Source organism: Heteronotia binoei, chromosome 20 (genome assembly GCF_032191835.1).
Source record: "Heteronotia binoei isolate CCM8104 ecotype False Entrance Well chromosome 20, APGP_CSIRO_Hbin_v1, whole genome shotgun sequence".
Classification (NCBI taxonomy): Eukaryota; Metazoa; Chordata; class Lepidosauria; order Squamata; family Gekkonidae; genus Heteronotia; species Heteronotia binoei.
In genome coordinates, this window is record NC_083242.1 from 8,259,846 (window position 1) to 8,275,006 (window position 15,161).

At 52.6% G+C, this 15,161-nt stretch overlaps 1 protein-coding gene across 1 annotated transcript in view; it reads left to right on the top strand.

The window, feature by feature from the left end:
• Positions 1–2,327: 2,327 nt before the first annotated feature.
• The window catches only part of RHBDL1 (rhomboid like 1), a 34,259-nt gene continuing 21,425 nt past the window's right edge, over positions 2,328–15,161 (top strand). Inside the window, exons 1-2 of the mRNA XM_060260616.1 lie at positions 2,328–2,423; positions 11,803–11,961. Of these exons, the coding sequence (XP_060116599.1) occupies positions 2,385–2,423; positions 11,803–11,961 (198 nt within the window). The 5' untranslated portion in view covers positions 2,328–2,384. The remainder of the gene's footprint in view (positions 2,424–11,802; positions 11,962–15,161) is intronic.

Here is a 15,161-nt window from a genome sequence, read left to right on the forward strand (position 1 = left end):
TAATATGCTAATATTAGGGGATGTGGTCTAATATGCTACTGAGTTCCTGTTGGGCTTTTTCTACAAAAAATCCCTGGACCTATGCATTTGCCTAGGGCGGTGTGCTGTGTGTGTGTGTGCGCGCGCGCCAGATTAGGCTCTCCCCACATGACTTCAAATAGCAAAACAATTCTTTGCATTAATTTTGCTGGCCTGAATCATTCTCCCTCAGCGGAGCACTGTTTTTTAAGTTGTTAATTTTTTATGGCCCGCGAATGATGTTATAAATATCCATATGGCCCTTGGCAGAAAAAAAGGTTCCCCACCCCTGCAATAGAAGGAAGTGAGGCTTGGCTCAGTAGCTCTGCTGTAAAATTGAGAGAGCCTGGCAAAGCAAGTTATTCTTCCCTCTCCTTCCTTCCCAAGGGAGGAGCCTCAGCCAATGGAGCAAACAGAGACTTTGCTCTGTAGCTCCTGTGCGATTGAGCCAGCCTTGGAAAACAAGCTGTTATACAGAAGGAAGCATGAGAGAGGAAGGAGGAAGCAGAGGACAGCCAGTTGCTCGGGGTCCTGATAGGAGTCCTCTGAGGGCCTGATTTGGCCCCCAAACTGCATGTTTGACACCCCTGCTCTATGGCATTATAACCAATTGAAGCCCGCCCCCTCCCCCCAAAAAAACAAAAAAACCAGGTATTTCTCAGCTGGGAGCTGGCAGCACTAAAATGCGATGAGGGATACAGAATTGGAGAACACTGCAACCCAAAAAAAGTCTAAGGCCTGACAGATTCTAAAGCCTGGCGGCTGGCATCCCAACACAAGCCCACCCTCCATTTCCTCCAGGGGAACTGATCTCTGTGGTCTGGAGAGGAACTCTGATTCTGGGGGATCTCCAGGTCCCACCTGGAGGGTGGCATCCCTAGACAGTGGGGTATGATGTCACAGAGTCCACCCTCCAAAGCAGCCATCTTCTGCTCTCTGCACTCTGGAGATGAGCTGTAATTCCAGCGGGATCCCCAGGTCCCACCTGGAGGCTGGCATCCCTAGTAAGTGGGGAACTGGCCTCTGCAGTATGGAGATGAGCTGTGATCCCACCTGGAGATAAGCTGGAATCTCCAGATCCCACCTGGAGCCTGGCATCCCTACAAGAACCCACCCTCCAAAGCCTCCATCGTCTCCAGGGGGACTGATCTCTGCAGTGTAAAGATGAGCTATAATTCTAGGGGATCTCCAGGTCCCACCTGGAGGCTGGCATCCCTAGACCTCAGTGGGGTCTGATGCCCAAGACACCACCCTCCAAAGCCTCCATTTTTTCCAGGGGGAACTGCTCTCTGTAGTCTGGAGACTGGCTATGATTCCGGGGGATCCTCAGGCCCCACCTGGAAGCCGACACCCCCTACAGGCACCCCCCTTCCAAAGCAGCCTTTTTCTCCAAGGGAACTGATCTCTGCAGTCTGGTGATGAGCTGGGATCCCGGGGATCTCCATAGGGTTGCCAGGTCCAATTCAAGAAATATCTGGGGACTTTGGGGGTGGAGCCAGGAGACATTGGGGGTGGAGCCGGGAGCAAGAGTGTGACAAGCAGGATTGAACTCCCAAGGGCGTTTTGGCCATCACATTTCATGGGACCGCAGACCTTTCAAATGCCTTCCCTCCATTGGAAATAATGGATAGGGGCACCTTCTTTTGGAGCTCATAGAATTGGACCCTCGGTTGGTTGGTTTGTTTTTTTAAAATTGGGAGGGGGTATTTTGGGAAGAGACATTGGATGCTAGGCTAAAAATCTGGTGCCTCTACCTCCAAAAACAGCCCTTCCCCCCAGAGCCCCAGATACCCGCGGATCAATGCTCCATCATTTCCTATGGGAATATAAATCTCCCTGGGGAATCGTGGAGTGCCCGGCAGACATTTCTCTCCCCACCCACCCACCCCCCGCTGCTTTCTGAAGCGTGGGCGGGGAGGGCCTCCAAACCGGGGGATCCCCTGCCCCCACCCGGGGATTGGCAACCCTAGATCCCCAGGTCCCACCTGGAGGCTGGAACCCCTAGGGAGAATCAACCCCCCCCCCCAAAAAAAAATCCCATCATCCTTGCTCAATCTTGGGGTTGGGGGGGGGGGGCTAAGCGTCTTCTCCCTGCCCTCTCCACCGCGGGGTGGGCCAGCCGCCTCCCTCCCCTCTCCCGGCGGGGCGGGGCCGGGGCGGGGCCGAGCCCTGGGCGTCTCTCCCTCCGCCAGAGGGGGCTGGAGCGGCGCAGCGTGTTGCGCGGCGGGGGCTCCGGCGGGGGCCAGAGCGAGGCAGCGGCGCTCGGCTCGGCTGGCTTCTGCGCAACGCCCGCTGCCTCCTCCGGCCGCCGAGAGAGCCGCCCCGGGGAAGGGGGCTCTGCAACCGCCGCCCCGGCCGGCAGGTATATGGAGAGGAGCTCGCTGCTGCAGCTCATCCAGGAGCAGGTGAGAGGAGACGGGCAGCGCTGCGGGGAGAGGGGGAAAGAGGGGGCGCCCCCTCTTCCTCCTCGCCCCTCCAGGGCTCCCGAGCAGGTGGCACCGGGCCAGGCTGGCGCAGCGGCGCCCGGAGCACGTGCGGGGCTTCCCAGGCTCCGCGCTCCCCCCCCCCCCCGTTGCTTAGGAATGGGGGGAGACGTGCCAGGGAAATGGGGCGGGGGGGGGCGCGCGTTGCAGAGTAAGGGGCAAGTTTGGCCCCGGTGGCAAAGCCGACAGGTGCAATGGTGGTGGTGGGGAGACCCGGAGGGCTGCAGCCCTGCATTGGCGCGGAAGGGGGGGCGAGCTATGGGGGGAGGGAGAGAGAGGGGTCCACCCTCCCAGGCCTGGGCGGGGGTCCCTGGCTTGGAGCTTTGGTGCTTTGCCAAATCGGCTCCAGATCTGTGCGTTGCCACGGCCTTGCGGGTCCGGAAGAAAGGAAGGGCTGGGTTTTTAGAGGGATGCCAGCCTCCAGGTGGGACCTGGGGAATCCCCTGGAATCACAGCTCGTCTCCGGACTACGGAGATCAGCTCGCCTGGGAGGAAAAGGGAGGCTTTTGGTGGGGAGACTCTGTGGCATTGTAAACCCCCCCCCCCTCCCGAGATTCCCCAGGCTCCATCCCCAAATCTCCAGGAGTTTCCCAGCCTGGAGATGGCAACCCTACCCCCCATCCTCCACTGGAGGCCAGGGGGCACCAGAACCCTCCTGGGCATCTGTGCTGGCAAATTGACCTTTTTTTGGGGGGGGGGGAGTGGGGACTGCACACTCACGCCCAGTGAGGGGGTCCCCCGTTATCCTCATCCCTAAATGAGGGGGGGGGGCTGTTGTTCTGGAGCATCGCGACCAAAAATAGTGGTGTGCAAAGTGCCAGTGTCGTGACACGGTGCCCGGTTGGAGAGTGCGGGCACCACATTCGCCAAGGTGGCGTTGGCTGCCGTCGCTCTGCCGCTTGAGAACAGGAGGTTGGTTGCAATTCTTGATGGCACTGAAGGCTTTTTAGTAGCCTGTGGCGGGCAGAAGTTCTCTTGGAGGGAGGTGGGTTGACGGCTGGTTGGCACTGTTGGCGGATTCCTATTTTGATGACGTTGATCCAGTTCTCTGGGTGGGCCTTGGGACCATTCATCAACTTTGCGCTGCGTTTTGGTTGCCAAATGACCCCATCTTTGAGGGATCTTCCTCTCTCTTCTCCGATGCGGCGGGGCAGCGTCCCAGCTGTGAGTGGCTGCCTCGTTCTGCATTCTATCTTCACAACAGCCCTGCGAGGAAGGCGAAGTTGACAGAGAGTGACTGGCCCTCACCCGGTGAGTGAGCGCCTTCCCAGAGTGGAGATTCGAACTCGGGCCTCCACAGGACTGGCCTGCCTGAAGAAAGAAGAAGGGCTTGCCGACTGTGCCATGGTGACATTCAGTCTCTCCCAGAGCGGTCCAAGATAGCCTTTTGCAGAAACTTGAATTCTCACCCTTTGGAAGAGTCTGTCAAACAACAGAGAGAGGGGCTTTTTTGCTTCTCCCAGTGACTGTTATCTCTAAAGCTGTTAAGCTGCCTTTGGGGAGGGGGTATCAGCCTGCCAAGCGATGGTACATTCTGGCAGGCTGATTGTCTCCGGAGTTTGTGGATCAGAAATCATTCCTTCCGAGTGTTGTGGTTCTGGGGTGCCGCTCCAATTGGCAAGGGAAACCGAAAATACAACCGACAGTGTTTTCCTTCTCCTACAGCGAGCGTCTGTTAAAGAACGGGTGATTTCAGGCCTCCTTCTGGGTCTGTGAAAACAGGCACCCATCTGGAGGGTTTAGTGACGTGCCCATAGATTTTAAAAATCTAATGGAGGAAGAGGTGAAAAAGGCAAAGGAGTGAGTGGCCAGAAATTCTTTGCTTGTGTGATAGCCCTGGCTATAATATTTGGAGAATGTTCTAGGCCAGGGGTGGGGAACGTCTGTCCCGAGGGCCGTTTACAGCCCTTGAGATCACTTGGTGTAGCCCTCGGGGATTGCTGGGCTGAGCCGAGCCACATGGCAGCTCCTAGGGTGGCGGGCCAGGTGTGTGTGTGTGTGCCGGATTAGGCTCTCCCCACATGACTTAAAGTAGAAAAACAATTATTTGCATTAATTTTGCAGGCCTGAATTGTTCTCCCTTGGTGGAGCAGTTTTTTAAGTTGATAATTTTGTATGGCCCACGAATGATGTTGTAAATAACCAGAGGGTCCTTGGCAGAAAAAAGGTTCCCCACCCTTGTTTTAGGCAATAGGGATGACCGTATGGCAGGGGTGGCCAACGGTAGCTCTCCAGATGTTTTTTGCCTACAACTCCCATCAGCCCCAGCCATTGGCTGTGCCGGCTGTGCCGGCTGGGGTTGATGGGAATTGTAGGCAAAAACATCTGGAGAGCTACCGTTGGCCACCCCTGCCGTATGGCGTGGTGTGGCTTGGCTCACTCACCGGAGTTGTCTGTGAGCCATTTTCCCAGGACATGCCATACTCTTTGTGGCACACTTTGGTTTGGATTTTGCCAGTGGGTGAGCCTGGTAAGCGACTGGCATTGCTTCGAAGGCCTCTCCTAATCACAGCGGTGCGAGTGCACACATCTGTACACGTTGGTGCGGGCGTTCGTGGACTGTCTCGCATCTGAGCGAAAAAATGATCGGATGTCCATTTCACAACGCATTCACAGGCAAGGTCTACCTGTGAATTTCAGTGCAGAAGCGCGCGCGGTTGTATGCGCATCCGTCAATCTCGGGTTTGTGCCCGTCCGTTACTCAATGTGTTTGCGCTTCTGTGTCGGGGTTGAAGGCACGGTGGGGGGAGAGCAGCTGGCCACAGCAAGAGAAGCTGACTAGCTTTATAATGTGCTGACCTAAATAATCCACACGAATGGCTCCTAGTATCCCCCAGCGGCCTTCCCAAGGGAGAGGCGAAAAGCAGCTGCTGGGAGTTGTGGGGCTTTAATTGTCACACTGCTGGGATTTACCGTATATTAGAGGTTTTATGGTAGCACCTGGAAGGCAACCCCCCCCCCCCCCATATAACCGTGTCAAGCCAGCTGATGCCTTGGAGAAGGCATTTAAAGTTAAAGTTGCTTTCTTTCCTCCTCTACCTTCCCTATATTCCTTCCTTCCTTCCTTTGACGTTCATGTCTTGTGGCTCTCAAACATCTGACTATTACTTTATGTGGCTCTTATGTTAAGCAAATTTGGCCACCTCTGCTCCAGAGGAACTGGTTGACCACAGTGTGAGACAAGATGCTGGACTAGATAGACCACTGCTCTCTAGCAGAGCTCTTCTGATATTCTTATGAGGGGAAGGCCTCAGCCTCTCTGCCCTGTTGCTGGCCCTCCAGGGGAACTGGTTGGCCACTGTGTGAGACAAGACGCTGGACTCGATCGATGCTCTTGTCAGATCTCTTTGCCCCAGTTCCCCACAGGCTGTTCTGGGCAGCTTTCAAACTATACGTCAGGTGGTTGGAATAGGACTGATTCTTCTCGATTCCTCCCTCCTTCAACACCCTCCAACTTTTCCCGCAGTGTTCCTAGAGATTCTCCTATCCCCGAAGAGCAGTACAGGAAGCGGAGGTGAGAAAGTTCCGTTCTGCTGATGAAAAATTGCTTCCGCTGGCAAAAGTTATGGCTGGATCCGACCCAAGAGATCGCAGAGTACCAAACTTCGTGTGAGGTCTCTCATCTGATTGGCCCTCCGTGCATTGGTCTCTCATAGACGATCGGTGTTGTCCTTTAATTCCCTCTTTTTAAGATAGATTCCGGTGGGCAGCCGTGTTGGTGGGAGCCAACAGAAGAAAGTTGGCCAACTGCATTTAATTCTGGGTAGAAGCTTTTGTGTGCGCTCACGCTACATGTATTTGAAGAAGTGTACATGCGCATGAAATCTCATATCCGGAATTTAACTTTGTTGGTCTTAAGCAATTCCCCTAGGGGTGGAATTCTAGCAGGGGCTCCTTTGCCTGTTAGGCCACACACCCCTGATGCAGCCAATCCTCCAAGAGCTTACCAAAAAAGAGCCTTGTAAGCTCTTGGAAGATTGGCTACCTCAGGGGGTGTGGCCTAACAGGCAAAGGAGCTCGTGCTCGAATTCCACCCCTGCCCTAGACTCTTTGTTCCCTCTCTTTGAGTTCTTGTGGCAGTTACCAGGTTGCCATGTGGGCGATGGGGCACTCCCTGTTCTGTCCTTACATCGCTCATCCTTTTCGCTCTCTGGTTGCCGCAGAAAGTCAGATTCCAAAGGGCAACGCAGCCTTCTCTGGGTGGTTACTTGGCAATGCTCTGGTGAAACATGTAACATTCTGTAGGCTGAAAAGCGCTATAGGGAGAGAAAGAACAGGATCGCTACAGGCAAGATGGGGAGGTTCTGCCTTCCAAGATCAGGCCCCTTCTGCTCAGTGGGAGAGCCTCTGCTTGGCCTGCAGAAGGTCCCAGGTTCGATCCCTGGCATCTCCAGGTAAAAAGACCAGGCAAGAGGTGATGGGAAAGATCTCAGCCTGAGACCCTGGAAAGCCGCTGTTGGTCTGAGTTGACCATACCAATTCAATATAAGGCAGATTCATACTGTTCAAGTGAGTCTGAATAAAGTTTTGCGGAGGGGCCGTGGCTCAGTGGCAGAGCCTCTGCTTGGCATGCAGAAGGGTCCCGGGTTCAATCCCTGGCCTCTCCAGTTAAAAGGACTCTGGAACAGGAGATGTGAAAGTCTCCAACCTGAGACGCTTGAAAGCAGCTGCTGGTCTTAGAAGGTTCTGTCCTAGATGATCCAAGGGTCTGAGTCAGTCAAAGGCAGCTGCTGTCTGTATCCATGTGAGTCGGAATAAAGTGTATTTTATTTTTTGTATTCATTTCTCCACAATAGAGACTCAAAATGCTGCAGCAGTATTTCTGCAGGCCAGTTTGGCCAGGGATCCTGGAGGGTTTGTTTCTCTCTGTCTCCCTGTCTCTGTCTTTCTGTTTCTGTCTGCCTCTCTATGTCTCTGTCTCTCTCCCCTTTTTGCCATCTTCTGGGCATGGAGCAGGGGTCACTGGGAGAGGGGGGAAGGTACTTGTGAAGTTCCTGCATTGTGCAGGAGGTTGGACTAGATGACCCTAGAGGTCCCTTCCAACTCTGTGATTCTTTGAAAATGGCTGATGTCCTTCTCTTCCCCCCTGTTTTATCTGCACAGCAACCCTGTGAGGTTGGGTGGGCTGAGGCTGTGACTGGCCCAAGGCCACCCAGGGAGTTTCCATACCACAAGAGGGGATTTGAACCCATGTCTTCCAGAAGAGTGCCCATGAGTTCTTGTATGGTGAGAAAGGGAGAAAAGTACTTCTTTCTCTGCCTTCTCTATCCCATGCATTCTGACACTCTTAGCCACTAATGAAACTGGGTCTTAAAAGACTCAGACAACGGAGACCAGTTCCCCTGCTCAAAATGGCTGCTTTGGAGAGGGGACGGTGTGGCATTGTACCTTGCTGAGGCCCCTCCCTTCCCCTAACCCCGCCCTCTCCAGGCTCCACCCCCTTCAGTCTCCAGGTATTTCCTAATGCAGAGCTGGCAACCCTAAATTACAGGATGGTGGAGAAAAACCAGGAACGGCTGTAGGGTTGCAAGGTCCAACTTGGGGAATAGCTGGAGACTTTGGGGGTGGAGCCAGGAAACCGGGGGTGGAGCCAAGAGCCCGGTTGTGACAAGCACAATTGAACTCTGGAGGGAGTTCTGACCATCACATTTAAAGGGACTGTGCTCCTTTTAAATGCCTTCCCTTTATTGGAAATAATGAAGGATAGTGGCACCTTCTTTGGGGGCTCATAGAATTGGACCCCCTGGTCCAATCCTTTTGAAACTTGGAGGGTCTTTCGAGGAGAGGCACCAGATGCTATGCTGAAAATTTGGTGCCTCCACCTAAAAAAAAACCAGCCCCTCCCAGATACCCACAGATCAATTCTCCATTATAACCTATGAGGACCAGTCTCTGTAGGGTATGATGGAGTGCCCAGTAGGCATTCAACCCCCCCGGGCTTTCTGAAGTGGGGGAGGGCCTCCAAACCAGGGGATCCCCTGCCCCCCAACTTGGGATTGGCAACCCTAACTGATTGGCTACTTGCTTTGGGGCGAGGAAGACCGTGGACACCAGGCGATGTATCAGCGATCCTCGGATTGGCCACGGGCCCCAAATTGGGAGAATAAAAGGACTCTCTGCCCCTCGAGCGCCCCCTGTAGAGCCACTGGAGAAGTGGCGTTGGTTTTGTGGTGTGAGCAGGGGACACCTTGTGGAGTGTGTTGACAATTGCGTGTGTCATGAGACTGTCTAGTCTAGTAAAACTGGCTTGGGGTGCGCGAGTGCTCACCTGTGCGCCTGTGCCACTCTTCTTAGCGTTCACCTCTGGCGTTCCCCCTGCTTTCTGAAGTCTCCCCCACCCAAGAAGTGACGAATACCTGGCAATATTTTGCAAATGTGTTCCTCTTCTCCCTCCACCTCCCGCCTGCCGGTTCCGCAAGGACGTTGCCAGCTTGTTCTGCATTTATTTCCCCCGGGGACGCAAAATGACAAAGACAATATGATTTGTCGAATAAATTTGTTTTACTGGCTGTGCCACACGCTTCAAACCTCGGGCACCGGCAAAACCCCGGGCGAGCCGATTCAATTTGCGGAGTGCTGCCAGTTTCTCTTCCCTTGCCCCTCCTTTCACCTTGGTTTATTTTGGGTCCGTGCTCTCGGGGTGATTTGCGTGTGGGTGCATTTAAATGCACGGGACAATTCCTCCGGGCTCACCACGGTTCAGTGGGTTTCTCTGTGGGTGGAAGAGGGCCCGGGATGAGGGAATGGAAGGCGGATCGCGCCGACTTGTGCTCCGCTTGCAACAACCGTGGATGGGTTTGTCACATCGATTAGCCGTGGGAGAAGCCGTGCCCCTCGACAGTTGCACGTGGGTGTCCACGACCCGAAAAGGCTGGAGACTTCTCAAGGTTGAAATTCTCTTGCAAAAGTTATTCAGTGCTTCGTTCTCGTGGCCCTTTCTTGCGTGCCCCAGGGAAATGCCGGTCGCCACTTTATAAGGTCAGAAAGCAATTTTTCTCCAAGGGATCCTGGAGGTTTTTGCCATCTTCTGGGTGTGGAGCAGGGGTCACTGGGTATGTGAGTGGGGAGGAGGTGGTTGGGAATTTCCTGCACTGTGTGGGGGGTTGGACTAGATGACCCTGGAGATCCCTTCCAGCTCTGTATGCTAGAAATCTGCTTTGGCTTCCAGTATGAGGAAGTGTGGCTGATTTTAGAAAGGGAATGGGTTTATTTGTGTAAGGACACTTTTCTTACATTTCTCTGTATCTGCATCCCGACTTTTACCACAGTGGGACCCAAAGCAGCTTACGCTGGTCTCTGTTTTATCCTTGCAAACAACCCTGCAAGGTCGGTGAGGCTGAGAGCGTGTGACCAGCCCAAGGTCACCCAGAGAGCTTGCACGGCACGAGTGGGGATTCGAACTCGGGTCTCCCAGATCGTAGCCCGATACTTTAACCCCTATGCTATGCCATCTCATGTCAGCAAGCTGGCAAGGGCGGAAGCTGAGTAAATGGAAGAATTAAGGCGGGCAGGCTAAATCTATATGAATCTCTCTGTCTCTGTGTTACGTTTTCCTTTCGTCTTTCCTCTTCGGGGCTCAGGAGAGCTCCCCTCCCAGTTCTGTCCTCGTGATGACCCTCTGAGGTTGCAAGGAGGAAATAAATTTTTCCTTTTGAAATGTATTTATTTATTTAATTCATTTCTACCCCACTTTTCTCCCCAGAGAGCCAGTTTGGTGTAGTGGTTAAGTGTGCGGACTCTTATGTTGAGAGAAGGAAGGAAGGAAGGAAGGAAGGAAGGAAGGAAGGAAGGAAGGAAGGAAGGAAGGACCCCCAGACCAGCTCCCAACCAGTCATCTTGTTGCTATGCTAGCCATGCTACTGTTTGCCCAGCCATTCCCAATAACATAATGACCCATCTTGAGAATTTAATGCACTTGCCAGATCTCTTTTATATATATTTGGAATATTTATTAATCTTTAAGGTTTTATCTGTTTTATCTGTTTTAAATGTTTAATCCTTTACATGTTTAAATATTGTTTAATTTTAATGTCGGATCCATTATTGGAAGCCGCCCTGAGCCACTCGTGGGAAGGGCGGGATATAAATTCTAAATAAATAAATAAATTATCTGGGAGAACCGGGTTTGATTCCCCACTCCTCCACTTGCACCTGCTAGCATGGCCTTGGGTCAGCCACAGCTCTGGCAGAGGTTGTCCTTGAAAGGGCAGCTGCTGTGAGAGCCCTCTCCAGCCCCACCCACCTCACAGGGTGTCTGTTGTGGGGGAGGAAGGGAAAGGAGATTGTGAGCCGCTCTGAGACTCTTCAGAGTGGAGGGCGGGATATAAATCCAATATCTTCTTCAATATCTTCAAATGGAGATCCAAAGCAGCTGACGTCGTCCTCCCCCTTTTATACTCACAACAACCCTGTGAGGTAGGATAGGCTGAGAGTCTGTGGCTGTCCCAAGGTCACCCAGCGAGCTTCCATGGCACATGTGGGGAATTTGAACCTGGGTCTCCCAGAGACTAGTCCTGTGTTCTTAACCACTACACCACAGTGGTTCTCAATGCAGATTTAAAACCCTAACCACTACACCTCACTGTTTGGTTGGTCTTTGGTTTGTGGTGTTTAGGATTGTCTTGATAAAAACAGGAAGGGCAAAGGGGGGTAGTACAAACCCCCTAGATTAGGGGTAGCCAAATGGCTTCACGTAAGAGCCACATAGATTAAACGTCAGATGTTTGAGAGCTGCAAGATTTGGATGTCAGATGTTTGAGGGAAAGAAGGAAGATGGAGTGGGAGGAGGGAGGGAGAGGTGGAAAGAAAGCAACTGTAAATGCATTCTCCAAGCCGCCAGCTGGCTTGGCTTGGAGAAGTAAGAGACAAAATGCCATCTCCAAGCCAGTTGACGGGGTAGTGGGGGTTTTGAGAGCTGGCTTGGCTTGGGGAAGTGATTTAAAGAGAGCAATGCCGTCTCCAAACTGGCTAACGGGGCGGTGGGGGCTTCGAGAGCCACACAACGTGTGTGAAAGAGCCACCTGTGGCTACCCCTGCCTTATAGTTAAGGGAAATCCTGCCTAGTCTCTCAGTTCTAGATTTGCAACAAATTTATCAGTTGTAGGCTTGAAAGTATAAGGACTAGCAACTTGAGGGGTTTTCTAATTTGCTTCTCAAGACTCTGAACTCTGCCTGATGCCCAGTTCTGCACAGACGCCCCTCTGCCGACTAAAGGGCAGTGATTCATTCTTAACCTAACCCTAATTGATTCTAGTGACTGCCTCTCTGTTTCCTGTCCTCACTCTTGCTTGTCTTTTGGCAGCTTGACCCCGAAAACACCGGATTCATCGGCGTGGAGACCTTTGCCAGCCTGGTGCACAGCCATGAACTGCCTCTGGACCCTGCCAAGCTGGAGATGCTGGTGGCGCTGGCTCACAGCAATGAGGAGGGACAGATCTGCTATCAGGAACTGGTAGACCTGGTCAGTGGCGTGAGTACCGTCGGCTGCAGGGGAAGGCGGGCATTCCGCATTAGTTCAGGTCGCCCCTGTGAAGCTGATCTTGCTGACCCGGACCAGTGGTCACCCATGGCATTGTGGGTAGACAGGACAGGGCCTTTTCCGTTGTGGCCCCTCTGTCTTTCCCCCAGGAGCCCCATCATCATCATCTTCTTCCAATTATTTTATTTATATTCTGCCCATTCCCCCATGGCATTGTGGATAGACAGGACAGGGCCTTTTCCGTTGTGGCCCCTCCGTCTTTCCCCCAGGAGCCCCATCATCATCTTCTTCTTCCAATTATTTTATTTATATTCTGCCCATTCCCCCATGGCATTGTAGGTAGACAGGACAGGGCCTTTTCCGTTGTGGCCCCTCTGTCATTCCCCCAGGAGCCCCATCATCATCATCTTCTTCTTCCAATTATTTTATTTATATTCTGCCCATTGCCCCATTCCTCAGGGCAGAGTACATCAATATAAGTCATAATAAAAATCACTGTAGAATCACATTAAAATCAGGTACAATATTAAGATCTAGTTCTACATCCTCCAATCAGTGCTCTACATGCCATATTTTATGTTGTTATATGACCCACTGGCTCATGTCAATAAAAAGCCATCTGATATACGCATTCTCCAAAGATGGTACAACATCACGATGGTACAGCATGATGGTACAGCAGAGGAAGCCAACCGATCTAATAGATAGATGCCCCCTGCCTCATCCAAAAGCCTGGCGGAACAGCTCCATTTTACAGGCCCTACGAAAGACTAACAAGCCAGGGAGGGCCCAGATCTCCATAGGGAACTGATTCCACAAGGTCGGGGCCAGGACCGAAAAGGCCCTGGCCCTGGTAGAGGCAAGACAGGTATCTCTTGGGCTGGGGATGGTCAAAAAATCTTGGGAGGCCAAAGAAGCGACCTCTGGGGCATATATGGGGAGAGATGGTCCCGCAGGTATGTTGGTCCCAGCCCCCTAGCGGTCTCCTTTTGGGAGGTGGGTTTGGAGAGGCAAGAGAGAAATGTTTTCATTCCTAAAATACCTTGAAGTGGGGGCATGGGATTATTTTTGGTAACGTTTTTGACTGGCTTTCCCCCCTGATGTGGATGAGCCAGGCTAGCTCGATCACATCAGATCCCGGAAGCGAAGTGGGGTCAGCCCCGGTTAGTACTTGGATGGGAAACCACCAGGAACATCCAGGGTTGCTACGCAGAGGCAGGGAACAGCAAATTGCCTCTGCTCAGGAGCAACCCTGGCCTGGATGGGCTCAATGGCTAGGAAGCTAAGCAGGGTCAGCTTTGGTTAATACTTGGATGGGAGACCACCAAGGAAGTCCACGGTTGCTGTGCAGAGGCAGGCAACGGCCAACCACCTCTGCTTGGCTCTTGCCTTCACTTAGCCCAGGGGTGGGGAACGTCAGGCCCGTGGGCCATTCATGGCCCTCGAGATCACTTGGTCTGGCCCTCGGGGCTTGCTAGGCCAAGCCCACCCCCTTTCGTGGACATTGTGAAGGACTGCTGCTGGGATATGTGGGTGCCTTTAAAGGTCTGAAGGGAGGGAGGGAGGGCTGGCAGGGGTGGGTGTGGGTGGGAGCCAGCTACCACCAGTTCAGTTTGCACGTGGTTTTCCCAGATGGTGTGGCCTAATATGCTAATATTAGGAGATGTGGACTAATATGCCTGGATCTAGGCATTTGCCTAAGGCGGCATGTGTGTGCGTGCTGAATTAGGCTCTCCCCACGTGACTTCAAATAGAAAAACAATTATTTGCATTGATTTTGCCGACCAGAATCATTCTCCCTCAGCGGAGCAGTGTTTTTTAAGTTGGCAATTTTGTATGGCCCACGAATGATGTTATAAATATCCAAATGGCCCTTGGCAGAAAAAAAGGTTCCCCATCCCTGCCCTAGCCCAATCTCATCAGGTCTTTGAAGCCCTGGTTTGCATTTGGGTGGGATGATTGGCTCAATCAGTGGGGCATGGCCTAATATGCAAAGGAGTTCCTGATACCAAAAAAAGGCCCTGCTCACAGCATTCTCTCCTTCTCACAACAACCGTGTGGGGTAGGCGAGGCACAGAGCGGGTGACTGACCCAAGCTCACTCACCAGGCTTCTGTGTCAGAGCGGGGATTCGAACCTGGATCTCCCAGTTCCTAGCCTGACACTCTAACCACCTAACCACCACACCACGCCGGCTGTTAGCTTTGCTGGGCTTCAGTGTGAAGTGTGGTTTTGGCACGAACCGTGGGCGGGTGCTAAATCGTGATTCGTTTCCGTAACACGGGTTCGAGACCCAGTTTGTAAACCTCTGTTAAGAGATGGAGAGCAGCAGGAGAACGGGGTTTGCAAACATTGGCGTGTTGATTTGCACCGACAAAGTGAGCAGACCGCCGTGGGTGGTCAATTTGATTTTTTTTTTTTTTTTAAAAAAAGGGAATTACCAGGCAAAGCAAAGCGAGCTTCTAACATTCTGGCACGTTCTAGGAAAACGGCACGAATCTGTTCCAGAGTTTTCCTCCTCCTCCTGCTTTGTGCCATTCTGTTAATTTCTTAAAATGACTGTGTGCTACAGTAGCAACATGTTGGAAGGAAGGCGGGAAGGAAGGAAGGAGGGAGGGAAGGAAGGGAAAGGAAGGAGGGAGGAAAGGGAAGGAAGGAAGGGAAAGGAGGAAGGGAAAGGAGGGAAGGGAAGGGAAAGGAAAGGAGGGAAGGAAGGGAAAGGAAAGGAGGGAAGGAAGGAAGGAAGGAAGGAAGGAAGGAAGGAAGGAAGGAAGGAAGGAAGGAAGGAAGGAGGAAAGGGAAGGGAAGGGAAGGAAGGGGAGGAAGGAAGGGAGGGAGGGAGGGAAAGGAGGGAAGGACGGAAGGGAAAGGAAAGGCGGGAAGATAGGAAGGAAGAAGGAAGGAAGGGAAAGGAAAGGAAAGAAAAGGAGGGAAGGAAGGAAGGAACCATCAGGGTCAAGCCCTCTTATACCAAATTTCAGTAGCCAATGTGCAGGAAAGGGAAAGGGGGAGTGTTTAAAAAGAGAGAAAACCCAGATTCCATGGTTACACAGACGCAATCTGTTTTTTATTCCTGTTTTGGAAGATCAAGCTGTTTGGGTCCAGCAACAGCAGTGGCTGTGTTTGCATCTTTGTAGTTCTGGGTAGTTGTTGCAAATCATGTGAAGTCCTGTGAGTGGAGGA